The sequence below is a fragment of the Ranitomeya imitator genome, chromosome 5 (genome assembly GCF_032444005.1).
Source record: "Ranitomeya imitator isolate aRanImi1 chromosome 5, aRanImi1.pri, whole genome shotgun sequence".
NCBI classification, from domain to species: Eukaryota; Metazoa; Chordata; class Amphibia; order Anura; family Dendrobatidae; genus Ranitomeya; species Ranitomeya imitator.
The window spans coordinates 148817434-148843901 of record NC_091286.1 but is presented as its reverse complement, the minus strand read 5'-3'; the positions used below and the strand labels follow the sequence as shown (position 1 = coordinate 148843901).

Below are 26468 nucleotides of genomic sequence, written 5' to 3'. Positions count from 1 at the left end.
CTGCAAATATCGATATTTTACTGTGTAAACCTTCTACCAGATCATTAATGAATATGTTGAAGAGAACAGGTCCCAATACTGACCCCTGCGGTACCCCACTGGTCACAGCGACCCAGTTAGAGACTATACCATTTATAACCACCCTCTGCTTTCTATCACTAAGCCAGTTACTAACCCATTTACACACATTTTCCCCCAGACCAAGCATTCTCATTTTGTGTACCAACCTCTTGTGCGGCACGGTATCAAACGCTTTGGAAAAATCGAGATATACCACGTCCAATGACTCACCGTGGTCCAGTCTATAGCTTACCTCTTCATAAAAACTGATTAGATTGGTTTGACAGGAGCGATTTCTCATAAACCCATGCTGATATGGAGTTAAACAGTTATTCTCATTGAGATAATCCAGAATAACATCCCTCAGAAACCCTTCAAATATTTTACCAACAATAGAGGTTAGACTTACTGGCCTATAATTTCCAGGTTCACTTTTAGAGCCCTTTTTGAATATTGGCACCACATTTGCTATGCGCCAGTCCTGCGGAACAGACCCTGTCGCTATAGAGTCACTAAAAATAAGAAATAATGGTTTATCTATTACATTACTTAGTTCTCTTAGTACTCGTGGGTGTATGCCATCCGGACCCGGAGATTTATCTATTTTAATCTTATTTAGCCGGTTTCGCACCTCTTCTTGGGTTAGATTGGTGACTCTTAATATAGGGTTTTCATTGTTTCTTGGGATTTCACCTAGCATTTCATTTTCCACCGTGAATACCGTGGAGAAGAAGGTGTTTAATATGTTAGCTTTTTCCTCGTCATCTACAACCATTCTTTCCTCACTATTTTTTAAGGGGCCTACATTTTCAGTTTTTATTCTTTTACTATTGATATAGTTGAAGAACAGTTTGGGATTAGTTTTACTCTCCTTAGCAATGTGCTTCTCTGTTTCCTTTTTGGCAGCTTTAATTAGTTTTTTAGATAAAGTATTTTTCTCCCTATAGTTTTTTAGAGCTTCAATGGTGCCATCCTGCTTTAGTAGTGCAAATGCTTTCTTTTTACTGTTAATTGCCTGTCTTACTTCTTTGTTTAGCCACATTGGGTTTTTCCTATTTCTAGTCCTTTTATTCCCACAAGGTATAAACCGCTTACACTGCCTATTTAGGATGTTCTTAAACATTTCCCATTTATTATCTGTATTCTCATTTCTGAGGATATTGTCCCAGTCTACCAGATTAAGGGCATCTCTAAGCTGTTCAAACTTTGCCTTCCTAAAGTTCAATGTTTTTGTGACTCCCTGACAAGTCCCCCTAGTGAAAGACAGGTGAAACTGCACAATATTGTGGTCGCTATTTCCTAAATGCCCAACCACCTGCAGATTTGTTATTCTGTCAGGTCTATTAGATAGTATTAGGTCTAAAAGTGCTGCTCCTCTGGTTGGATTCTGCACCAATTGTGAAAGATAATTTTTCTTGGTTATTAGCAGAAACCTGTTGCCTTTATGGGTTTCACAGGTTTCTGTTTCCCAGTTAATATCCGGGTAGTTAAAGTCCCCCATAACCAGGACCTCATTATGGGTTGCAGCTTCATCTATCTGCTTTAGAAGTAGACTTTCCATGCTTTCTGTTATATTTGGGGGTTTGTAACAGACCCCAATGAGAATTTTGTTACCATTTTTCCCTCCATGAATTTCAACCCATATGGACTCGACATCCTCATTCCCTTCGCTAATATCCTCCCTTAAAGTGGACTTTAGACAAGACTTTACATAGAGACAAACCCCTCCTCCTCTCCGATTTTTACGATCCTTTCTAAACAGACTGTAACCCTGTAAGTTAACTGCCCAGTCATAGCTTTCATCTAACCATGTCTCGGTTATTCCCACTATGTCAAAGTTACCTGTAGATATTTCTGCTTCTAGTTCTTCCATCTTGTTTGTCAGGCTTCTGGCGTTTGCGAGCATGCAGTTTAGAGGATTTTGTTTTGTTCCAATCTCCTCACTGTGGATTGTTTTAGAAATGTTCTTACCTCCCTTCTGAGTATGTTTTCCTGGGTCGTCTTTGTTCGAGTCTAATGTTTTTCTTCCCGTCCCCTCTTCTTCTAGTTTAACGCCCTCCTGATGAGTGTAGCGAGTCTTCTGGCGAATGTGTGTTTCCCAGGTTTGTTGAGGTGTAGTCCGTCTCTGGCGAGGAGTCCATCATACCAGTAATTCACACCGTGGTCCAGGAATCCAAATCCTTGTTGTCTGCACCATCGTCTTAGCCAGTTGTTTGCATCAAGGATCCTGTTCCATCTCCTGGTGCCATGCCCATCTACTGGAAGGATAGAAGAAAAAACTACCTGTGCATCCAGTTCCTTTACTTTCTTCCCCAACTCTTCAAAGTCCTTGCAGATTGTCGGTAGGTCCTTCCTTGCCGTGTCATTGGTGCCAACATGTATCAGAAGAAATGGGTGGACGTCCTTGGAGCTGAAGAGCTTTGGTATCCTATCGGTCACATCCTTGATCATCGCACCTGGAAGGCAGCATACTTCTCTTGCAGTTGTGTCCGGTCTGCAGATGGCTGCTTCTGTGCCTCTCAGTAGTGAGTCTCCCACCACCACCACTCTTCGTTGCTTCTTGGCTGTACTTTTTGCTGTCACTTGTTGCTGTGTGCCCTTTTCTTTTTTGCTTGCTGGTATTGCTTCATTCATAGGTGTGCCATCTTCATCCTCTACAAAGATTTGATATCGGTTCTTCAGTTGTGTGGTTGGTGATTTCTCCATGGTCTTCTTGCTTCTTTTGGTCACATGCTTCCACTCATCTGCTTTTGGAGGTTCTCTGACACTTTTTGCACCTTCTGTGACCAGTAGAGATGCTTCTGTTCTGTCTAGAAAGTCTTCATTCTCTTTGATGAGTTTCAAAGTTGCTATTCTTTCTTCCAGACCCCGCACCTTTTCTTCTAAAAGGGCCACTAGTCTACACTTCTGACAGGTGAAATTGGATTCTTCTTCTGGTCGATCTGTGAACATGTAGCACATGCTGCAGCTCACCATGTAGGTTGTCACATCTGCCATGTTGCTCCTAGATCCTGCTGACTTGCTGTGTGTTTTCCTTCTTGTGTAATCTACTCAGCCAAGCTCTCTTGCAATAATCAGCAGAAACAAAACACCTTAAATAAGTTTCTAAAGTCTGATTAGTTCGTTCCGTCTGGCCATTCGTCTGGGGATGGAATGCAGATGAAAAGGACAAATCAATGCCCATCTTAGCACAGAACGTCCGCCAAAATCTAGACACAAACTGGGATCCCCTGTCAGAAACGATGTTCTCCGGAATGCCATGCAAACGGACCACGTTTTGAAAAAACAGAGGGACCAACTCAGAGGAGGAAGATAACTTAGGCAAGGGTACCAGATGAACCATCTTAGAAAAGCGGTCACACACAACCCATATGACGGACATTTTTTGAGAGACAGGGAGATCCGAAATAAAGTCCATGGAAATGTGCGTCCAAGGCCTCTTCGGGATAGGCAAAGGTGACAACAATCCACTGGCCCGAGAACAGCAAGGCTTAGCCCGAGCGCAAACTCCACAAGACTGCACGAAAGAACGCACATCCCTCGACAAGGAAGGCCACCAAAAAGACCTGGCCACCAAGTCTCTAGTACCAAATATTCCAGGATGACCTGCCAACACAGAAGAATGGACCTCGGAGATGACTCTACTGGTCCAATTATCCGGAACAAACAGTCTTTCCGGCGGACAATGATCAGGTTTATCCGCCTGAAACTCCTGCAAAGCACGTCACAAGTCTGGGGAGACAGCCGACAAAATCACCCCATCCCTAAGGATACCAGTGGGCTCAGAATTTCCAGGGGAGTCTGGCACAAAACTCCTAGAAAGAGCATCCGCCTTCACATTCTTTGAACCTGGCAGGTATGAAACCACAAAATTGAAACGGGAGAAAAACAGTGACCAACGAGCCTGTCTAGGATTCAGACGCTTGGCAGACTCAAGGTACATCAGATTTTTGTGATCAGTCAAGACCACCACACGATGTCTAGCACCCTCAAGCCAATGACGCCACTCCTCAAATGCCCACTTCATGGCCAAAAGCTCCCGATTACCAACATCATAATTCCGTTCAGCGGGCGAAAATTTTCTAGAAAAGAACGCACATGGCTTCATCACTGAGCCATCGGAGCTTCTCTGTGACAAAACCGCCCCCGCTCCGATCTCGGAAGCATCAACCTCAACCTGAAAAGGAAGCGACGTATCTGGCTGACGCAACACAGGAGCAGAAGAAAACCGGCGCTTAAGTTCCTGAAAGGCCTCCACAGCCGCAGGAGACCAATCAGTAACATCAGCACCCTTTTTAGTCAAATCCGTCAAAGGCTTAACAACACTAGAAAAATTAATTATGAAGCGACGATAAAAATTAGCAAAGCCCAAGAACTTCTGTAGACTCTTAAGAGATGTAGGCTGCGTCCAGTCACAAATAGCTTGAACCTTGACGGGATCCATCTCAATAGTAGAAGGGGAAAAAATATACCCCAAAAAAGAAATCTTCTGGACTCCAAAGAGACATTTAGAACCCTTTACAAACAAAGAATTGGCTCGCAGGACCTGAAACACCTTCCTGACCTGCTGAACATGAGACTCCCAGTCATCAGAAAAAACCAAAACATCATCCAAATACACGATAATAAATTTATCCAGATATTCACGGAAAATATCGTGCATAAAAGACTGGAAGACAGAAGGAGCATTAGAAAGTCCAAAAGGCATCACCAAATACTCGAAATGGCCCTCAGGCGTATTAAATGCGGTTTTCCACTCATCACCCTGCCTTATCCGCACAAGATTATACACACCCCGAAGATCAATCTTAGTGAACCATTTAGCCCCCTTAATGCGAGCGAACAAATCAGTCAACAATGGCAAAGGATACTGATATTTGACTGTAATCTTATTCAAAAGACGATAATCTATGCAAGGCCTCAAGGAACCATCTTTTTTGGCCACAAAAAAAAAACCTGCTCCCAAAGGGGACGAAGATGGGCGGATATGTCCCTTTTCCAAGGACTCCTTAACATAATTCCGCATAGCAGTATGCTCTGGCACTGACAGATTGAACAAACGACCTTTAGGGAATTTACTGCCAGGAATCAAATCTATAGCACAATCGCAATCCCTGTGAGGAGGAAGCGAACTGAGCTTAGGCTCCTCAAAAACCTCCCGATAATCAGACAAAAATACCGGAACCTCAGAAGGAGTAGATGAAGCGATAGAAATCGGAGATGCATCATCATGAACCCCCTGACATCCCCAGCTTAACACAGACATTGTTTTCCAGTCCAGGACTGGGTTATGAGTTTGTAACCATGGCAGACCAAGCACTAAGACATCATGTAAATTATACAGTACCAGGAAGCGAATCACCTCCTGATGAACGGGAGTCATACGCATGGTCACTTGTGTCCAGTACTGAGGTTTATTCATAGCCAAAGGTGTAGAGTCAATTCCTTTCAAAGGAATAGGAACTTCCAGAGGTTCCAGACTAAACCCACAGCGATTGGCAAATGACCAATCCATAAGACTCAGGGCAGCGCCTGAATCCACATAGGCATCGACGGAAATGGATGATAATGAACAAATCAGCGTCACAGACAGAATGAACTTAGACTGTAAAGTACCAATGGCAACAGACTTATCAACCTTTTTTGTGCGTTTAGAGCATGCTGATATAACATGAGCTGAATCACCACAATAAAAACACAATCCATTTTTCCGCCTATAATTTTGCCGTTCACTTCTGGACTGAATTCTATCACATTGCATTATCTCAGGTGCCTGTTCAGAAGACACCGCCAAATGGTGCACAGGTTTGCGCTCCCGTAAACGCCCATCAATCTGAATAGCCATAGTCATGGACTCATTCAGACCTGTAGGCGCCGGGAAACCCACCATAACATCTTTAATGGCCTCAGAAAGGCCATCTCTGAATTTTGCAGCCAGAGCGCACTCATTCCACTGAGTAAGCACCGACCATTTCCGAAATTTCTGACAATATATTTCTGCTTCATCTTGCCCCTGAGAGAGAGCCAATAAAGCTTTTTCAGCCTGAATCTCTAGGTTAGGTTCCTCATAGAGCAAACCCAATGCCAGAAAAAACGCATCCACATTGAGCAACGCAGGATCCCCTGGTGCCAATGCAAATGCCCAATTCTGAGGGTCACCCCGCAGGAAAGATATAACAATCTTGACCTGCTGAGCAGGGTCTCCAGAGGAGCGAGATTTCAAGGAAAGAAACAACTTGCAATTGTTCCTAAAATTCAGAAAACTAGATCTATCTCCAGAAAAAAACTCTGGGATAGGAATTCTAGGTTCAGACATAGGCGTATGTACAACAAAATCTTGTATATTTTGAACCTTAGCAGCAAGATTATTCAGGCTGGAAGCCAAACTCTGGACGTCCATGATAAACAGCTGAGGTCAGAGCCATTCAAGGATTAAGAGGAGGAAAGAAGCAGCCAAGCTGCAATTAAGGCTAGGCAGCAAACACTGAGGAGGGGAAAAAAAAAAAAAAAAAACTTCCTCAGACTACTTTTCCTCCTACTTCAGCCAAAACGATGACCAATTTTTTCTGGCCGGCTATACTGTCATGATCCCAATGGCAGGGGATCACAAAAGGACAAGCACAAAAACAAAACAAGCTCTAGGGTGATGGAACCTGAGCTGACCGCGATCCTGAACCTAAACACACAACTAGCAGTAGCCGGGGAACGTGCCTACGATGATTCCTAGACGTCTCGCGCCAGCCGAAGGATTAACTTCCCCTATTAGAAGAAACACAGACCTCACTTGCCTCCAGAGAAACACCCCACAGAAATAGCAGCCCCCCACATATAATAACGGTGAAATGAGAGGAAAGCACATACGTAGTTATGAAAATAAAATCAGCAAAAATGAGGCCCGATAACGCTAGATAGCAGAGGATACAAAAGTGAACTGCGCGGTCAGCGAAAAACCCTTAAAAAAACCATCCTGAAATTACTTGAACTCATGTGCCAACTCATGGAACATGAGGAGTAATATCAGCCCACTAGAGCAACCAGCAGCAAGGAATCACATATCTGCAAGCTGGACTAAGACAAAAATTAAGCAAAACGTGGAACAGGAAAATCAAAACGTAGCTTGTCCTGAAGATAACAGACGCAGGGAGCAGAGGTAAAAAGACACGCTGATTACATTGATAGCCGGCGAGGAAATGACAAAAAAGCCAGGTTAAATAGGAAACTCCCATAACCTGATGGAACAGGTGGACACCAGAGACCGCAGAGAACACAAGTCACCCAGTACCATCAGTAACCACCAGAGGGAGCCCAAAAACAGAACTCACAACAGGTAAGCCACAAAAGGTCATTGCTAAAGAAGCTGTGAGTTGCAGGATACTCCGGTCACATGGGAGCGCACAAAAAAACAGATGAAAGGACTCAGTTTATTCCTCTCCTGAGGCACCCGAAATGAGCTGCATCGGACCTTTGTCAATCAACATCTCCCCTGACCGCCAGCTTGGCGCTCCTTTAGCCTGTCTTCTCTGTATCTAATTGCTAAAGAAGCTGGCTGTTCACAGAGTGCTGCATCCAAGCATATTAACGGAGAGTTGAGTTGAAGGAAAAAGTGTGGTACAAAAAGGTGCAGAAGCAACAGGGCTAACCACAGCCTTGAAATGATTGTTAAGAAAGGCTATTAAAAAATTTGGGGGAGATTCACAAGGAGTGGACTGCTGCTGGAGTCATTGCTTCAAGATCCACCACACACAGACGCATCCAGGACATGGGCGACAAGTGATGCATTCCATAATCAGAACCTCCCACTCCCGTCTCCAAGACTTTACACGTGCTGCGCCGATTCTTTGGAATGCACTACCCAGGTTAATATGATTAATTCCCAATCCCCACAGTTTTAAGCGTACCCTAAAAACTCATTTGTTCAGACTGGCCTACCGCCTCAATGCATTAACCTAACGATCCCTGTCTGGCCTATTTAAAAAAAAAAAAAAAAAAAAAAATCAGGTTCCTTGCATTATGTTCTCTTTCACTTTATGCAGTTAATAGCCCTCTGTGTCTGTACTGCTACATACTTAGGCAGTTAACTGGTTCATGCAGCTTTACATGAACACCCGAGCCTTACACTATGGCCGGTCCGAATAACTAAAGCAATTGTTATCATCCACCTCTCGTGTCTCCCCTTTTCCTCATAGTTTGTAAGCTTGCGAGCAGGGCCCTCATTCCTCCTGGTATCTGTTTTGAACTGTATTTCTGTTATGCTGTAATGTCTATTGTCTGTACAAGTCCCCTCTATAATTTGTAAAGCGCTGCGGAATATGTTGGCGCTATATAAATAAAAATTATTATTATTATTATTATTCCTTGTGTCAAGTCACTCATGACCGATAGACAACGTCAGAAGTGTCTTACCTGGGCCAAGTAGAAAAAGAACAGGACTGTTGCTCAGTGGTCCATGGTGTTGCTTTCAAATTAAAGTAAATTTTGCATTTTATTTGGAAATCAAGGTCCCAGAGTCTGGAGGAAGAGTGGAGAGTAGAGTTGAGCGACCTTGACCTTTTTAGAGTCGAGCCGGGTTTCGCGAAACCCGACTATCTCAAAAGTCGGGTCGAGTGAAATCGGCCGATTATGACGTAAAGTCGGGATCGACCGAAACACGAAACCCAATGCAAGTCAATGGGGCAGCATAGTCGGCAGTGAGTGGGGGCCAGGAAAACACCTAGAGTGCCCATTTTAATGTCAAAACCATCCATTCTTCTTAATGAAGCTTGTCAAGCGTAATTTACCTTATAATAATTGGAAGGCATTTGAAATTGGGGGTCATTTGGCTAAAGTTGTGGTGGGTAGGGCTGGTTCAAGTAATTAGTGGGCCCAGGAAATCTGGACCACGTCACGGCAGTGGAGCAGGGAGAGGTAAGTATTTCAACTTTGCAAGTGCTGTGAACCTGAGCAAGCAGGGGGGGCCCACTCGTTGGCATTGGCACTGGCCCCTCAAAGTACAGCGGTGTGTTTGCACGGCGGGGGCGCCTCCCACCGGCAGCAACACTTTTGCGTACCATGAGAGGCCCTGTGCCAGTGACGTCGCCAACTAGTATTCCTCCCCCCACCTGATGAAGGAACCTGCACTTTCATCTGCACCTTCCTGTTTGTCCCCGTGTAAGGTGGTATGGTATGTGGGAAGGGGGACCTGACTTTCAGCAGGGTCACAATCTTGCAGTGTAGCGTGCACGGGAAATGTTGCGTTATGGGTCAATGTACCAGCAGACTCATCTATCACTGGCTGGGCAATGGGCAGGATGAGGAGGAAACACAGATATAGGCCCAAAGAATAAAGTGGGCTAAATGCAGTTCAAAATTGGTAACACAGGACTAACCAGGGGGCATTGCAGTGGAGGACAACTGGAATGAGAGGCTGACACAGAGAGTAGGCCCAAATCAGTAAGTAGTCGAAATGCAGTTCAAAATTGGCAACAGTAGTAAACAGGCGGCACAGCTTTGTTCAGTGGAGGAGAACAGCAAGGAGTGGCAGACACCGATAGTAGGCCCCAACCCAACTAGTAGGCCAAATGCAGTCTAACATTAACAACTACTTAACGAGCGCCTGAAAACGGAATTTCAGGACAGGAAACCAGGAGAACAGCAAGGAGCGGCAGACACCGATAGTAGGCCCCAAACCAACTAGTACGCCAAATGCAGTTGTTCCGTTTAACCACAATTTAATGAGAGCCTGAAGATAGAAGTTCAGGAAAGACAACCTGGAGAACACCTTGGAGTGGAACACACCATCTCTCTACACCCCATACCCAATTTGTAAGCCTAATGCAGCGTAGTTTCCAACAACTACTAAACGAGAGCATGATGATCGAAGCATTGGCGAGGAAACCTGGGGAACACCTTGGAGTGGAACACACCATCTCTCTACAGTGGAACACACCATCTCTCTACACCCCATACCCAATTTGTAGGCCTAATGCAGCGTAGTTTCCAACAACTACTAAACGAGAGCCGGAAGATCGAAGCAATGGAGAGGAAACCTGGGGAACACCTTGGAGTGTAACACACCATCTCTCTACACCCCATACCCATTTTGTAGGCCTAATGCAGCGTAGTTTCCAACAACTACTAAACGAGAGCCGGAAGATCGAAGCAATGGAGAGGAAACCTGGGGAACACCTTGGAGTGGAACACACCATCTCTCTACAGTGGAACACACCATCTCTCTACACCCCATACCCAATTTGTAGGCCTAATGCAGCATAGTTTCCAACAACTACTAAACGAGAGCCGGAAGATTGAAGCTCAGGAAAGGCAACCTGGGGAACACCTTGGAGTGGAACACACCATCTCTCTACACCCCATACCCAATTTGTAGGCCCAATGCAGCGTAGTTTCCAACAACTACTAAACGAGAGCCGGAAGATCGAAGCTCAGGAAAGGCAACCTGGGGAACACCTTGGAGTGTAACAAACCCTCTCTCTACACCACGGAAGGGCTGATTCTTAGGAAGGAAGGCTGTCGGAAAGAAGCAGGGCGCGTCCGAGGGTGATTATATTCTTATTAGGTATATACTCACCCTCGGACGCGCCCTGCTTCTTTATTTGTAATGAATGTTTATTTGCAATGTGGTTTTGACTTACTCTATTTTTTTGGTAAATAATGATTTTATTATTTTCATTGTTTTGCATCTTCTTGGCAATAATATAAAGAAGACGCGACAGGAAAACACTCGGTGGATGCCATATCTGTGTTTAAAATTGAAAAAACCTTTCAGTTAACTACTTGCAGGAGAAAGTTATTGTAGCTGGTGGCCATTTTTAGTACTGTACCAGATTTTTGTTGTATGTGTTTGTTTTTAATGTTAAAATGTCTGCATTTGATATCTCTCCAGTATTTTCTTTTTTATAAGCAAAATACTTATTTTTATATTTTCTGATGTTGGTTCCAGGGGTACACGGGCAGCAGTGGTGTGGTCAGTGGAGGCCTAGTGGAAGGAGTGACCGCAGACAGGCATCGAAGGCCTAAAATAATAACACATGGCTGTAGGCAATTTTAAATTGGTTCCAGGGGTACACGGGCAGCAGTGGTGTGGTCAGTGGAGGCCTAGTGGAAGGAGTGACCGCAGACAGGCATCGAAGGCCTAAAATAATAACACATGGCTGTAGGCAATTTTAAATTGGTTCCAGGGGTACACGGGCAGCAGTGGTGTGGTCAGTGGAGGCCTAGTGGAAGGAGTCACCGCAGACAGGCATCGAAGGCCTAAAATAATAACAGATGGCTGTAGGCAATTTTAAATTGGTTACAGGGGTATACGGGCAGCAGTGGTGTGGTCAGTGGAGGCCTAGTGGAAGGAGTGACCGCAGACAGGCATCGAAGGCCTAAAATAATAATACATGGCTGTAGGCAATTTTAAATTGGTTACAGGGGTACACGGGCAGCAGTGGTGTGGTCAGTGGAGGCCTAGTGGAAGGAGTGACCGCAGACAGGCATCGAAGGCCTAAAATAATAACACATGGCTGAAGGCAATTTTAAATTGGTTCCAGGGGTACACGGGCAGCAGTGGTGTGGTCAGTGGAGGCCTAGTGGAAGGAGTGACCACAGACAGGCATCGAAGGCCTAAAATAATAACACATGGCTGTAGGCAATTTTAAATTGGTTCCAGGGGTACACGGGCAGCAGTGGTGTGGTCAGTGGAGGCCTAGTGGAAGGAGTGACCGCAGACAGGCATCGAAGGCCTAAAATAATAACACATGGCTGTAGGCAATTTTAAATTGGTTCCAGGGGTACACGGGCAGCAGTGGTGTGGTCAGTGGAGGCCTAGTGGAAGGAGTGACCGCAGACAGGCATCGAAGGCCTAAAATAATAACACATGGCTGTAGGCAATTTTAAATTGGTTCCAGGGGTACACGGGCAGCAGTGGTGTGGTCAGTGGAGGCCTAGTGGAAGGAGTGACCGCAGACAGGCATCGAAGGCCTAAAATAATAACACATGGCTGTAGGCAATTTTAAATTGGTTCCAGGGGTACACGGGCAGCAGTGGTGTGGTCAGTGGAGGCCTAGTGGAAGGAGTGACCGCAGACAGGCATCGAAGGCCTAAAATAATAACACATGGCTGTAGGCAATTTTAAATTGGTTCCAGGGGTACACGGGCAGCAGTGGTGTGGTCAGTGGAGGCCTAGTGGAAGGAGTCACCGCAGACAGGCATCGAAGGCCTAAAATAATAACACATGGCTGTAGGCAATTTTAAATTGGTTACAGGGGTACACGGGCAGCAGTGGTGTGGTCAGTGGAGGCCTAGTGGAAGGAGTGACCGCAGACAGGCATCGAAGGCCTAAAATAATAACACATGGCTGTAGGCAATTTTAAATTAGGTTACAGGGGTACACGGGCAGCAGTGGTGTGGTCAGTGGAGGCCTAGTGGAAGAAGTGACCGCAGACAGGCACCGAAGGCCTAAAATAATAACACATGGCTGTAGGCAATTTTAAATTGGTTCCAGGGGTACACGGGCAGCAGTGGTGTGGTCAGTGGAGGCCTAGTGGAAGGAGTGACCGCAGACAGGCATCGAAGGCCTAAAATAATAACACATGGCTGTAGGCAATTTTAAATTGGTTCCAGGGGTACACGGGCAGCAGTGGTGTGGTCAGTGGAGGCCTAGTGGAAGGAGTGACCGCAGACAGGCATCGAAGGCCTAAAATAATAACACATGGCTGTAGGCAATTTTAAATTGGTTACAGGGGTACACGGGCAGCAGTGGTGTGGTCAGTGGAGGCCTAGTGGAAGGAGTGACCGCAGACAGGCATCGAAGGCCTAAAATAATAACACATGGCTGTAGGCAATTTTAAATTGGTTCCAGGGGTACACGGGCAGCAGTGGTGTGGTCAGTGGAGGCCTAGTGGAAGGAGTGACCGCAGACAGGCATCGAAGGCCTAAAATAATAACACAAGGCTGTAGGCAATTTTAAATTGGTTACAGGGGTACACGGGCAGCAGTGGTGTGGTCAGTGGAGGCCTAGTGGAAGGAGTGACCGCAGACAGGCATCGAAGGCCTAAAATAATAACACATGGCTGTAGGCAATTTTAAATTGGTTCCAGGGGTACACGGGCAGCAGCGGTGTGGTCAGTGGAGGCCTAGTGGAAGGAGTCACCGCAGACAGGCATCGAAGGCCTAAAATAATAACACATGGCTGTAGGCAATTTTAAATTGGTTCCAGGGGTACACGGGCAGCAGTGGTGTGGTCAGTGGAGGCCTAGTGGAAGGAGTGACCGCAGACAGGCATCGAAGGCCTAAAATAATAACACATGGCTGTAGGCAATTTTAAATTGGTTACAGGGGTACACGGGCAGCAGTGGTGTGGTCAGTGGAGGCCTAGTGGAAGGAGTGACCGCAGACAGGCATCGAAGGCCTAAAATAATAACACATGGCTGTAGGCAATTTTAAATTGGTTCCAGGGGTACACGGGCAGCAGTGGTGTGGTCAGTGGAGGCCTAGTGGAAGGAGTCACCGCAGACAGGCATCGAAGGCCTAAAATAATAACACATGGCTGTAGGCAATTTTAAATTGGTTCCAGGGGTACATGGGCAGCAGTGGTGTGGTCAGTGGAGGCCTAGTGGAAGGAGTCACCGCAGACAGGCATCGAAGGCCTAAAATAATAACACATGGCTGTAGGCAATTTTAAATTGGTTACAGGGGTACACGGGCAGCAGTGGTGTGGTCAGTGGAGGCCTAGTGGAAGGAGTCACCGCAGACAGGCATCGAAGGCCTAAAATAATAACACATGGCTGTAGGCAATTTTAAATTGGTTACAGGGGTACACGGGCAGCAGTGGTGTGGTCAGTGGAGGCCTAGTGGAAGGAGTGACCACAGACAGGCATCGAAGGCCTAACATAACAAAAATGTCAATACAATGGTATTGTCAGTGGCAGGCATTGAAGGATGTCAGCGCATAGACTAAACATTGGTGGAGCTGTGAGATAATTTTGCAAGTGGTAGAGCACTGTTTGAGCTGGGGTGGGGGAAAACTGTCTTGTGGCCGGCGGTACAGGCCCAGGGCCCCTCATATTACAACGGTGTGTCTGACGTTGGGTGCGCACCACCACCGCCAGAGACACTTTATTGTACTAGGAGGGACCCAGTGGCAGTGCCGTCGACCAAAAGCGGGCTCACCCACCTCTTCAGACAAACTGCACTCTCACGGGTGCTGTCGCCAAGTGTCGATACCACGGCCCCGTGTGGGGAGTTTGGCCATTTAGTGAGGTGTAAACATGTCGTATGCTGGACAATCAGGTGCAGAAAATTACGAGATTGGAAAAGGCATTCAGAATAGTCCACAGGCAAGACCTTTTCATAGGAAAGCTAGGTGTCAGCCGGGCAAGGTGGGGCAAAAGATTTCGAAATCCAGTTGTGGTTCATTTTAACGAAGGTTAGATCATCTACATTTTGGGTAGCCAGACGAGTCCTTTTTTCTGTTAGTATTGAACCTGCAGCACTGAATACTCTTTCTGATAGGACACTAGCTGCCGGGCAAGCAAGCTCCTGCAATGCATATTCTGCCAATTCTGGCCAGGTGTCTAATTTTGATGCCCAGTAATCAAATGGGAATGACGGTTGAGGGAGAACATCAATAAGGGATGAAAAATAGTTTGTAACCATACTGGACAAATGTTGTCTCCTGTCACTTTGAATTGATGCTGCAGTACCTGTCCTGTCTGCGGTCATAGCAAAATCACTCCACAACCTGGTCAGAAAACCCCTCTGGCCAACGCCACTTCTGATTTCTGCCCCTCTAACTCCTCTGGTCTGCTGGCCCCTGCAGCTCGTGTGAGAACGATCACAGGCGCTGTGTGCAGGTAATGCCAGAAGCAAACGGTCAACAAGAGTTGATTGTTTGGTTGCTAATATTAGTTCCAAGTTCTCATGTGGCATTATATTTTGCAATTTGCCTTTATAGCGAGGATCAAGGAGGCAGGCCAACCAGTAATCGTCATCATTCATCATTTTAGTTATGCGTGTGTCCCTTTTGAGGATACGTAAGGCATAATCCGCCATGTGGGCCAAAGTTCCAGTTCTCAAATCTGCGGTTGTGCTTGGTTGAGGGGCAGTTTCAGGCAAATCCACGTCACTTGTGTCCCTCAAAAAACCAGAACCCGGCCTTGCCGCGCCACCAATTTCCAGTGGCCCCGGAAAAGCTTCCTCATTAAAAATATAATCATCCCCATCATCCTCCTCGTCCTCCTCCTCCTCTTCGCCCGCTACCTCGTCCTGTACACTGCCCTGGCCAGACAATGGCTGACTGTCATCAAGGCTTTCCTCTTCCTCAGCTGCAGACGCCTGATCCTTTATGTGCGTCAAACTTTGCATCAGCAGACGCATTAGGGGGATGCTCATGCTTATTATGGCGTTGTCTGCACTAACCAGCCGTGTGCATTCCTCAAAACACTGAAGGACTTGACACATGTCTTGAATCTTCGACCACTGCACACCTGACAACTCCATGTCTGCCATCCTACTGCCTGCCCGTGTATGTGTATCCTCCCACAAAAACATAACAGCCCGCCTCTGTTCACACAGTCTCTGAAGCATGTGCAGTGTTGAGTTCCACCTTGTTGCAACGTCTATGATTAGGCGATGCTGGGGAAGGTTCAAAGAACGCTGATAGGTCTGCATACGGCTGGAGTGTACGGGCGAACGGCGGATATGTGAGCAAAGTCCACGCACTTTGAGGAGCAGGTCGGATAACCCCGGATAACTTTTCAGGAAGCACTGCACCACCAGGTTTAAGGTGTGAGCCAGGCAAGGAATGTGTTTCAGTTGGGAAAGGGAGATGGCAGCCATGAAATTCCTTCAGTTATCACTCACTACCTTGCCTGCCTCAAGATCTACAGTGCCCAGCCACGACTGCGTTTCTTTCTGCAAGAACTCGGACAGAACTTCCGCGGTGTGTCTGTTGTCGCCCAAACACTTCATAGCCAATACAGCCTGCTGACGTTTGACAGTAGCTGCCCCATAATGGGAGACCTGGTGTGCAACAGTGGCAGCTGCGGATGGAGTGGTTGTGCGACTGCGGTCTGTGGACGAGCTCTCGCTTCTGCAGGAGGACGAAGAGGAGGAGGAGGAGGGGATGCGAACGGCTACAGCCAATTGTTTCCTAGACCGTGGGCTAGGCAGAACTGTCCCAAACTTGCTGTCCCCTGTGGACCCTGCATCCACCACATTTACCCAGTGTGCCGTGATGGACACGTAACGTCCCTGGCCATGCCTACTGGTCCATGCATCTGTTGTCAGGTGCACCTTTGTGCTCACAGATTGCCTGAGTGCATGGACGATGCGCTCTTTAACATGCTGGTGGAGGGCTGGGATGGCTTTTCTGGAAAAAAAGTGTCGACTGGGTAGCTCGTAGCGTGGTACAGCGTAGTCCATCAGGGCTTTGAAAGCTTCGCTTTCAACTAACCGGTAGGGCATCATCTCTAACGAGATTAGTCTAGCTATGTGTGCGTTCAAACCCTGTGTACGCGGATGCGAGGCTAAGTACTTCCTTTTTCTAACCATAGTCTCATGTAGGGTGAGCTGGACTGGAGAGCTGGAGATCGTGGAACTAGCGGGGGTGCCGGTGGACATGGCAGACTGAGAGACGGTGGGAGATGGTATTGTTGCCACCGGTGCCCTAGATGCAGTGTTTCCTACTACGAAACTGGTGATTCCCTGACCCTGACTGCTTTGGCCTGGCAAAGAAACCTGCACAGATACTGCAGGTGGTGCGGAAAATGGTGGCCCTACACTGCCGGAAGGGATGTTGCGTTGCTGACTAGCTTCATTGGCCGAGGGTGCTACAACCTTAAGGGACATTTGGTAGTTAGTCCAGGCTTGCAAATGCATGGTGGTTAAATGTCTATGCATGCAACTTGTATTGAGATTTTTCAGATTCTGTCCTCTGCTTAAGGTAGTTGAACATTTTTGACAGATGACTTTGCGCTGATCAATTGGATGTTGTTTAAAAAAATGCCAGACTGCACTCTTTCTAGCATCGGATACCTTTTCAGGCATTGCAGACTGAGCTTTAACCGGATGGCCACGCTGTCCTCCATCAGGTTTTGGCTTTGCCACGCGTTTTGGGCAAGATACGGGCCCGGCAGATGGAACCTGTTGCGATGTTGATGCCTGCTGCGGCCCCTCCTCCTCCGCTTCAGAACTGCTGCCGCCTGCACCCTGTTCCCCCAATGGCTGCCAATCGGGGTCAAGAACTGGGTCATCTATTACCTCTTCTTGTAGCTCGTGTGCAACTTCGTCTGTGTCACCGTGTCGGTCGGTGGTATAGCGTTCGTGATGAGGCAACATAGTCTCATCAGGGTCTGATTCTTGATCAGCACCCTGCGAGGGCAATGTTGTGGTCTGAGTCAAAGGACCAGCATAGTAGTCTGGCTGTGGCTGTGCATCAGTGCACTCCATGTCAGATTCAACTTGTAATGGGCATGGACTGCTAACTGCTTCACTTTCTAAGCCAGGGATGGTATGTGTAAAGAGCTCCATGGAGTAACCCGTTGTGTCGCCTGCTGCATTCTTCTCTGTTGTTGTTTTTGCTGAAGAGGACAAGGAAGCGACTTGTCCCTGACCGTGAACATCCACTAACGACGCGCTGCTTTGACATTTACCAGTTTCACGAGAGGAGGCAAAAGAGCTAGAGGCTGAGTCAGCAAGATAAGCCAAAACTTGCTCTTGCTGCTCCGGCTTTAAAAGCGGTTTTCCAACTCCCAGAAAAGGGAGCGTTCGAGGCCTTGTGTAGCCAGACGACGAACCTGGCTCCACAGCTCCAGACTTAGGTGCAATATTTTTTTTCCCACGACCAGCTGATGCTCCACCACTACCACTACCCTCATTACCAGCTGACAATGAACGCCCCCGGCCACGACCTCTTCCACCATACTTCCTCATTATTTTAAAAACGTAAACAAACTAACGGTATTTGTTGCTGTCACACAAATTACACGGTGAGCTATAACTTCAGTATGATTTAGCTACCCCTTTACAGGTGAGTGAGACCACAACGAAAATCAGGCACAATGTTACACACTCTGTTGTTGGTGGCAACAAATGAGAGAGATGCCACACACGCAGGACTGTCACTGAAGCACAAATGTAAATATTAATCTCCCACTGATTTGATTTTTATTTTTTTTTTAAGGGAGACTTTAGGAAAAAAAAATAATAGAATAAAATGATTTTTTCAGGAAGAATTTAGAAACCAAATAAAATAAAATGATTTTTTCAGGGAGAATTTAGAAAACAAATAAAACAAAAAAAGGCTTTCTATGGCCCACTGAGTGAGAGATGACGCACACAGGAGTCAGGAGTGGCACACAAGCCCAGAGGCCAATATTTATCTCCCACTGATTGATGTAGTGATTTTTTCAGGTAAATTTTGGAACCCAAGTCAAGCTAAAAAAAATAATAGGCTTTCTATGGCCCACAATTGGAGAGAGAGAGAGAGATGGCACACCCAGGAGTCAAGACTGGCACACAAGCAGAAAGGGCAATATTAATCTCCCACTGATTTGTTTTTTTGTTTTTTTTTTCAGGGAGACTTTAGGAAAAAAAAAATAGAATAAAATGATTTTTTCATGAAGAATTTAGAAACCAAATAAAATAAAATGATTTTTTCAGGGAGAATTTAGAAAACAAATAAAACAAAAAAAGGCTTTCTATGGCCCACTGAGTGAGAGATGACGCACACAGGAGTCAGGAGTGGCACACAAGCCCTGAGGCCAATATTTTTCTCCCACTGATTGATGTAGTGATTTTTTCAGGTAGATTTTAGAACCAAAATCAAGTAAAAAAATAAATAGGCTTTCTATGGCCCACTGAGTGAGTGATGATGCACACAGGAGTCAAGAGTGGCACACAAGCCCTGAGGCCAATATTTTTCTCCCACTGATTGATGTAGTGATTTTTTCAGGTAGATTTTATAACCCAAATCAAGCAAAAAAATAAATAGGCTTTCTTTGGCCCACTGAGTGAGAGATGACACAGACAGGGATGGCACTCTAGCAGAAATGTCAATCTTAATCTCCCACAAAAAAAAAAAAAAAAACAGGGAGTGTCCTTCAATTACTATCTCCCTGCAGTAATCTCAGCCAGGTATGGCAGGCAGCAATAAGGAGTGGACTGATGCACAAATTAAATAAAAAGTGTGTACAAACCAAAAAGATAGCTGTGCAGAAAGGAAGGAACAAGAGGATTTGTGCTTTGAAAAAAGCAGTTGGTTTGCACAGCGGCGTACACACAGCAATGCAGCTATCAGGGAGCCTTCTAGGGCAGCCCAATGAGCTACAGCGCTGAGGGGGAAAAAAAAAAAAAATGTAGCTTCCACTGTCCCTGCACACCGAAGGTGGTGTTGGGCAGTGGAAATCGCTACAGCACAAGCGGTTTGGTGGTTAATGGACCCTGCCTAACGCTATCCCTGCTTCTGACGAAGCGGCAGCAACCTCTCCCTAAGCTCAGATCAGCAGCAGTAACATGGCGGTCGGCGGGAACTCCCCTTTATAGCCCCTGTGACGCCGCAGACAGCAAGCCAATCACTGCAATGCCCTTCTCTAAGATGGTGGGGACCAGGACCTATGTCATCACGCTGCCCACACTCTGCGTTTACCTTCATTGGCTGAGAAATGGCGCTTTTCGCGTCATTGAAACGCGACTTTGGCGCGAAAGTCGCGTACCGCATGGCCGACCCCGCACAGGGGTCGGATTGGGTTTCATGAAACCCGACTTTGCCAAAAGTCGGCGACTTTTGAAAATGAACGACCCGTTTCGCTCAACCCTAGTGGAGAGGCCACAATCCAAGCTGCTTGAGGTCTATTGTGAAGTTTCCACAATCAATGATGGTTTCTGGAGCCATGTCATCTGCTGATGTAGGTCCACTGTGTTTTATCAAGACCAAAGTCAACGCAGCTGTCTACCAGGGAATTTTAGAGCACTTCATGCTTCCCTCTGCCGACAAGCTTTCTGGAGATGGAAATTTCATTCTCCGGCCAGACTTGGCACCTGTCCACACTGCCAAAAGTACCAATACCTGGTTTAATAACAACAGTATCACTGTGCTTGATTGGCCAGCAAACTCACTTGACCTTAACCTCATAGGGTATTGTCAAGAGGAAGGTGAGAGACACCAGACCCAACAATGCAGCTTCCATAACACCTCAGCAGTGCCACAGGCTGATCGCCTCCATGCCATGCCACATTGATTCAGTATTTGATGCAAAAGGAGCCCAGACCAAGTATTGAGTGCATTTACAGAACATACATTTCAGTAGGCCAACATTTTGGATTTTAAAATCATATTTCAAGCTAGAGTTATAAAGTATTCTAATTTACGGAGATAATGACTTTTGGGTTTTCATTGGCTGTAAGCCATAGTCATCAACTTTAACAGAAATAAACACTTGAAATAGATCACTCTGTTTGTAATGCCTCTATATAATAGATGACTTTCACTTTTTGTATTGAAGAATTAAAATAAATTATATTTTAATTTTGTGAGAAGCAACTGTATTTGCGCAAGAGCTCATGTAGGGGAGTAGGTCACAGTGAACAGTGACCAGTGAGTTAGTGACAGGAAGCTGGTGGCAGGGAAGGAAACCTTGAGTAAGGTGGAGAGCTGTAAGTGCAGGCTCAATGGGAGCTGCGGCAGAGACTCATTGGTAAACCAGAGGACAGTGAATATATTTGGGTTTTCTTTTTATATCAAACTGCATCAAGTGACCAATATTTCTAAAAGAGGACAACCCCTTTAAATTAATTTGCTATAGTGTATAATTGGGTTTTGAGTACTAATTATTACTAATTTGAAAAAATGATTTAGTGACAAAGGAAGAACTATAGGTAGAGCACATGGATAAGCAGCAACATACTGTATATACACTGCAGCAGAAAATCAGGGCCGTTGAAGGAGTATGGTCAAGATCAAGCAGCTGTATTTCATGCTGCATACACAGACCCAATGCTCGCACTGACAGGGGCTCTACTGACCTAAAACTTACAACATCAATGATGCCTATGTTTGGATAAGAATATCCAGGGTGAGTCTGGGCACTGATGTCCATGTATGGACTATACATACGACTGGATAAACTTGACCCAATAGACACTCCACAACTGTAGGAATAATCACGTTTGAGAGGAGTAGTTAACACAATAGGAAAAAGCAGTCAGTGGTTCAGACAATTGTTTGCCAAGTTGCATATACGAGAAATTAAGTAAATTAATCCAAAAAACAAATGCTAAAAAAATAAACACAAGTGCAAAGAAGTTAGGTCCCAGATGTTCATATCTAAGAGCATTGGCTATGTTATGTCTAACCCCTTTACTTAAAGAACCAATCCAGCCCAGGAGTGGTGCTACTAATCTAAGTTGCCTATCTCTAGTCTATTAGTTACCAGCCGCTGTCTTCATGTGTTCCCAACACAATGTGTTCTTCATGTGTTTACACCGCCCCAGTCCGTCTCCAATAGTTTGTGACCTGCAGATCACTCCGGAACAGATCTGTCATAGACTTACTTTGATAGCTTGCAACCGTTACCTCTCACTTCCAGTCAGTCCCGGAGTGGTGCTGTGAAAAGTTGAAGATTGCAGCTGGTTATTATAATAGTAGGATTAGGGAACTTACAATAGGAGCACCACTCCAGTGCAGAAATAAAAAAAAATGCTTGAGTGTTGCTTTGAAAGGTTGAAGGGCCCGATTAATTAAAACTGGCGTTTCATATGGCAGTCTTAATGATAGGCATGCAGGAGTAAGATGCATTTAATGAAAAGACTCAAATCACTTAATGAAGCCGAGCCTGGGGTAATTTTCTGGAGTAAATTATGCCACCAAAGTAGCGTAACTTTTGAAGAATGCATCGGACAGGCTTATTAACTCTCCACCCATGCTCTGCCTTTTTCAGCTGATTTGGCCAGGACAGCAGTGAAAATGCCAAAAAGTTGCTAATGTTTTTCTGAACTTTGAGTTACGCTAAAGGTATGCAAATTTTAAAAAAAATCTTTTAGGGTATGTTCACACGTTCCTGATTTCCATCCTTTTTTTTTTCAGGACTGAAACCGCAGCTCTTTGCAGAAAACGCAGGTCCTTTTTTTGGTGCTTTTTTGGTGCTTTTTTGGTGCGTTTTTTGATGCGTTTTTTGATGCGTTTTTTTATGCAGTTTTCTATGCAGAGTCTGTGTGTTTTCTAGGAAGTTTTTTAGGGTTAAAATGGCTGAAAATACCCTAACCCTAACCCTACCCCTAACCCTATTCTAACCTTAGTGGAAAAAAAAAAAAAATTCTTAATTTTTTTATTGTCCCTACCTATGGGGGTGACAAAGGGGGGGGGGGTGTCATTTACTATTTTTTTTATTTTGATCACTGAGATAGGTTATATCTCAGTGATCAAAATGCACTTTGGAACGAATGTGCCGGCCGGCAGATTCGGCGGGCGCACTGCGCATGCGCCCGCCATTTTGCAAGATGGCGGCGCCCAGGGAGAAGACGGCCGGACGGACACCGGGAGGCCGGGTAAGTATAAGGGGGGGAGATTAGGGCACGGGGGGCATCGGAGCACGGGGGGGCATCGGAGCACGGGGGGGCATCGGAGCACGGGGGGGGCATTGGAGCATGGGGGGGTGGGATCGGGGCAGCCACACTCCGCCCACGCACTTCCGCCCGCTTCCCCGCACTTCCTGCTGCAGCGGTTCGGCACCACAAACCGCAATAAAACCCGCAGATATATTTTTGATCTGCGGGTTTTACTGCGGGTTTGACCTCACAATGGAGGTCTATGGGTGCAGAACCGCTGCGGCTCCGAAAAAAGAAGTGACATGGTACTTCTTTTTTACCGCGGCTATTCAGCGCGGCTTTTTTTCCCGATTCCCGCATCATGTGCACAGTGGTTCCTGTTTTCCATAGGGTACATTGTACTGTACCCTGCATGGAAAACAGCTGCGGAACCGCAGCGGCAAAAACGCTGCGGTTCAGCAGAAAAAAACGCACTGTGTGAACATGGCCTTAAAGCTTTTGCCTGCAGTTTGTCAGTGTTTTCTCCAGATTTCTTTACAACAGAAATCTGGGGAAAACACTGACAAACTGCAGCCAAAAGCTTTAAGGGTATGTGCACACGATGCAGATTTAGTGCAGAACTGCAGCAGATTTTTCTGCAGCAGAAACGCTGCAGAACTGCACTGTGATCACAGTGCAATGTAAATCAATGTGAAAAAAAAAAGCTGTGCACATGGTACAGAAAAATCTGCGCAGAAACGCTGCAGATTTCAAAGAAGTGCCTGTCACTTCTTTTGTGCAGTTCTGCAGCGTTTCTGCACCCCTCCATAATAGAAATCTGCAGGTGCGTTTTTTATGCGTTTTTTGTGCAGATTTGTGCTCAAAAAAGCATCAAAAACGCATCAAAAACGCATCAAAAACGCACCTGCAGATTCTGCCAGGAGATGCAGATTTAGTGCAAAACTGCAGCAGATTTTTCTGCACCAAATCTGCATCGTGTGCACACAGCCTTAAAGTGTTTTTACTCAACACAAAATATCAGCGGCCTTTATTCTTCTCATGACATGATATGAATGCCAAGTATCACTTCCTCTAGACCATAGTGAACATGGAAGTTGGCATCAGAAGGAAAACATGATTCACTGCATCCAAAAAACAAAATTTTAACGAAGTAACTTAAAACACTTTCATAAAAATAGAAACTATACAAGAGGTCCTATTTTTAAGCCCTTATAAATAATAATAAAATCAATCTCTTCTAGTCGGCAGTTGGCGAGTAGTGGGCTACTCAACATGGTTCTTACTAAAATGATGGTGCCATACGTTTTACTGTCATTAGCCAAAAAGCTCACTGCGAGATGGATGGAAAGGGGAGTACTGCCACTAGGGAAAGATTAGAGGGACAACCCCTAAAACTTGCCCTGAGCAACCTAGATAGGTTCTTTAACCCAATGGGGCAATTGCATTCCTATCCCTGTCTTGCCCTAAGCATAGCCCTGGCTAGTGTATGGGGCAGCAGGAACGCTAGTCCTGCTCTACAATATAGGCACAAAGGGAGACAGACAAGGGTAAAGAAAGCAGCAATCTCACTCAGGGCACTAAGGAATGGTATATAACGGGAGAGGAAGGGAGAGAGCAAAAGGCAACCCAAAAGGGAGATGAAAAGGAAGGCACCATCCAAAAAGCAATCTTCGGAAACGACTCCTAAATTACTTCTTTTGCCACGTTTCACAGCTCCAAACCAATTCCAAGATAAAACAAGCTATCACTGGCAACTACCCAGGCTAAGAAGTGAGTACTTCTACCAAACGGGAGTGGAGAAAATCAGAACAGTTGGGATACCTCAGGATGGAAACTTTTAGGAGACAAGCAGGAGCGTTTAACCCTTGCAACCAACGAACAAGGGAGATCAGTACAGCTAATTGGAAGGCAAAGCAGATCCAACCACTGCATGTAGCCAGACACTGCAATATTCTGACCCCTGAAATAGAGGAGACCACTCTCTGTCGCGGTATCTCCATGACATGTTTTTAGAAATCTCAAACACAGACAAAGCTCAGGACATAATTCCTCATATATCTCTTAAGCATACCTTTAATATTAACGTTCACATTATTGGATGCAGTCAGACCTTTCTTGTTGTGTGCTTCACAACTGTATATTGCTGTTTGATCCAAACCTACTGGAAAATAATACAAAAAATGTAAAATGGCCTTGAAATTCTTACAATAATTCTTTGATATAAAGAGAAACATTTTTAGCACTTTTAAATTACAATGAAGGTCATTCAGACATAAAAAAAAAACCAAGAAGGCCAAAACAGGGAGAGATACTCCCTCAAGACAAAACTCAGAATCTCGGATCAGGCTGCAAATTGCTTGTCGAGAATCTGAAAGCAAATGAAGGAGTGACGATTGCAAACTGAAACTTGCAATTTTATTAACTAAAAAGGTAACAACTAGCATAAAATTTTCCATGGCAAAATGTGTCCATAATCTTTAAAGAGAAACTGTAACTTACAAAAAAAATTGAGTTAATATCCCCAAGTTCCTCCGATTCTGCCTATCTTTTGATTTTTGCATTGTCATTCCAATTAAGAGATAATCACATTTGTTGCTTTGGAGTTCAGTATGTGAAATCTCTGCTTCCTGATCAACTGTGCGCTTGTTTAGAGTCTTCTCTGGGGGGCGAGCGTTTTCACCAATCAAAGCTCGGCAGGTGTCAACCTGTCTCAGACACAACTGAATTATGATTAACAGTGTCTGTAAGTGAGGGGTTAATGAACACGGCCCTACAAAAGACTAAAGAAATACCCAGTTGGTCTGCAAGCAAACTGCGCGTCAAAAGAAATCAATGTGAATATCTCAGCAATGTAAAAATGCAGCACAAAAAGGAAAAGAGAGGCAGAATCAGCAGAGCTCAGTTTAACTAATTGTTTTTAACAAGTGACAGATCCACATAGATTGATAGTTAATGATCTAAAAAGTTGATCATCAATAGTTCAAAAGCCATTTTAAATGGGCCAATGCAAGCTTTCGGCCGCTGTCACACTTGCGTGTGCAATGCGAGAAACTCGTGTGAGTCTCTTGCATCAATTCCTGGCACTGCCGCCGGCACTCGGGACCGGAGTGTGCGACTGCATGTATTTCTATGCAGCTGAACGCTCCTGTCCGAACCGCCGCCAGCATTGCCAGGAATTGATGCGCAAGTTTCTCGCATTGCACACGCAAGTGTGACACCGGCCTCCTGAAGGTAAATGACAATTAGGGCAGGGTCACGACTGTAGATTCCCTCATCTGTGATTATCATGCTAATGCATCAGAGTGTAATCAGTGTCACCATAGTGTCATCTGATTCTCCATAATTTCTCAATTTTCTCCATTTTGTTTGTGGAAATCAGACTGCACTCGGATTACATCCAATGTTTTCCACGCACCCGTAGATTTGGATAGGTGAGTAACATCTGATTTCAGAGAGGCCATGTGCACACGTTCAGGTTTTTTCGCGCTAAAAACGCTATAAAAACTCATTAAAAACGCATACATTATGCATTCTATCATTTAGAATGCATTCTGCATGTTTTGTGCACATGGATGCGTTTTTTCCGCGAAAAAAATGCATCACGGTAAAAAAATGAGGATGTTCATTATTTTTGCGGATTTTCTGCGTTTTTCCCGCAATTCTATACATTTGGGAAAAAACGCACCAAAAACGCGCCAAAACTGCGTCAAAATCGCGGTAAAAACGCATGCGGATGTCAGGAAAATTTCTGCAAGAAATCCTGACGTGTGCACATACCCAGAGAATTGGCAGCATATCAGATGACAGATACTGTTACTGAAAAAATGGAGTCATCAGCACTGCCCCATTGATTAACATTGCTCCAAGTGCTATTCAATAAAAAA

The 26468-nt window shown here is 45.4% G+C and overlaps 1 protein-coding gene across 2 annotated transcripts in view; it reads right to left on the bottom strand.

The window, feature by feature from the left end:
• Window positions 1–26468, bottom strand: part of MERTK (MER proto-oncogene, tyrosine kinase) — a 238387-nt gene that overhangs the window by 157214 nt on the left and 54705 nt on the right. The window contains exon 5 of one of the 2 annotated variants that reach the window (XM_069769212.1): window positions 24656–24745. In XM_069769212.1, the coding sequence (XP_069625313.1) occupies window positions 24656–24745 (90 nt within the window). The remainder of the gene's footprint in view (window positions 1–24655; window positions 24746–26468) is intronic. The other variant, XM_069769214.1, reaches the window with a different exon arrangement.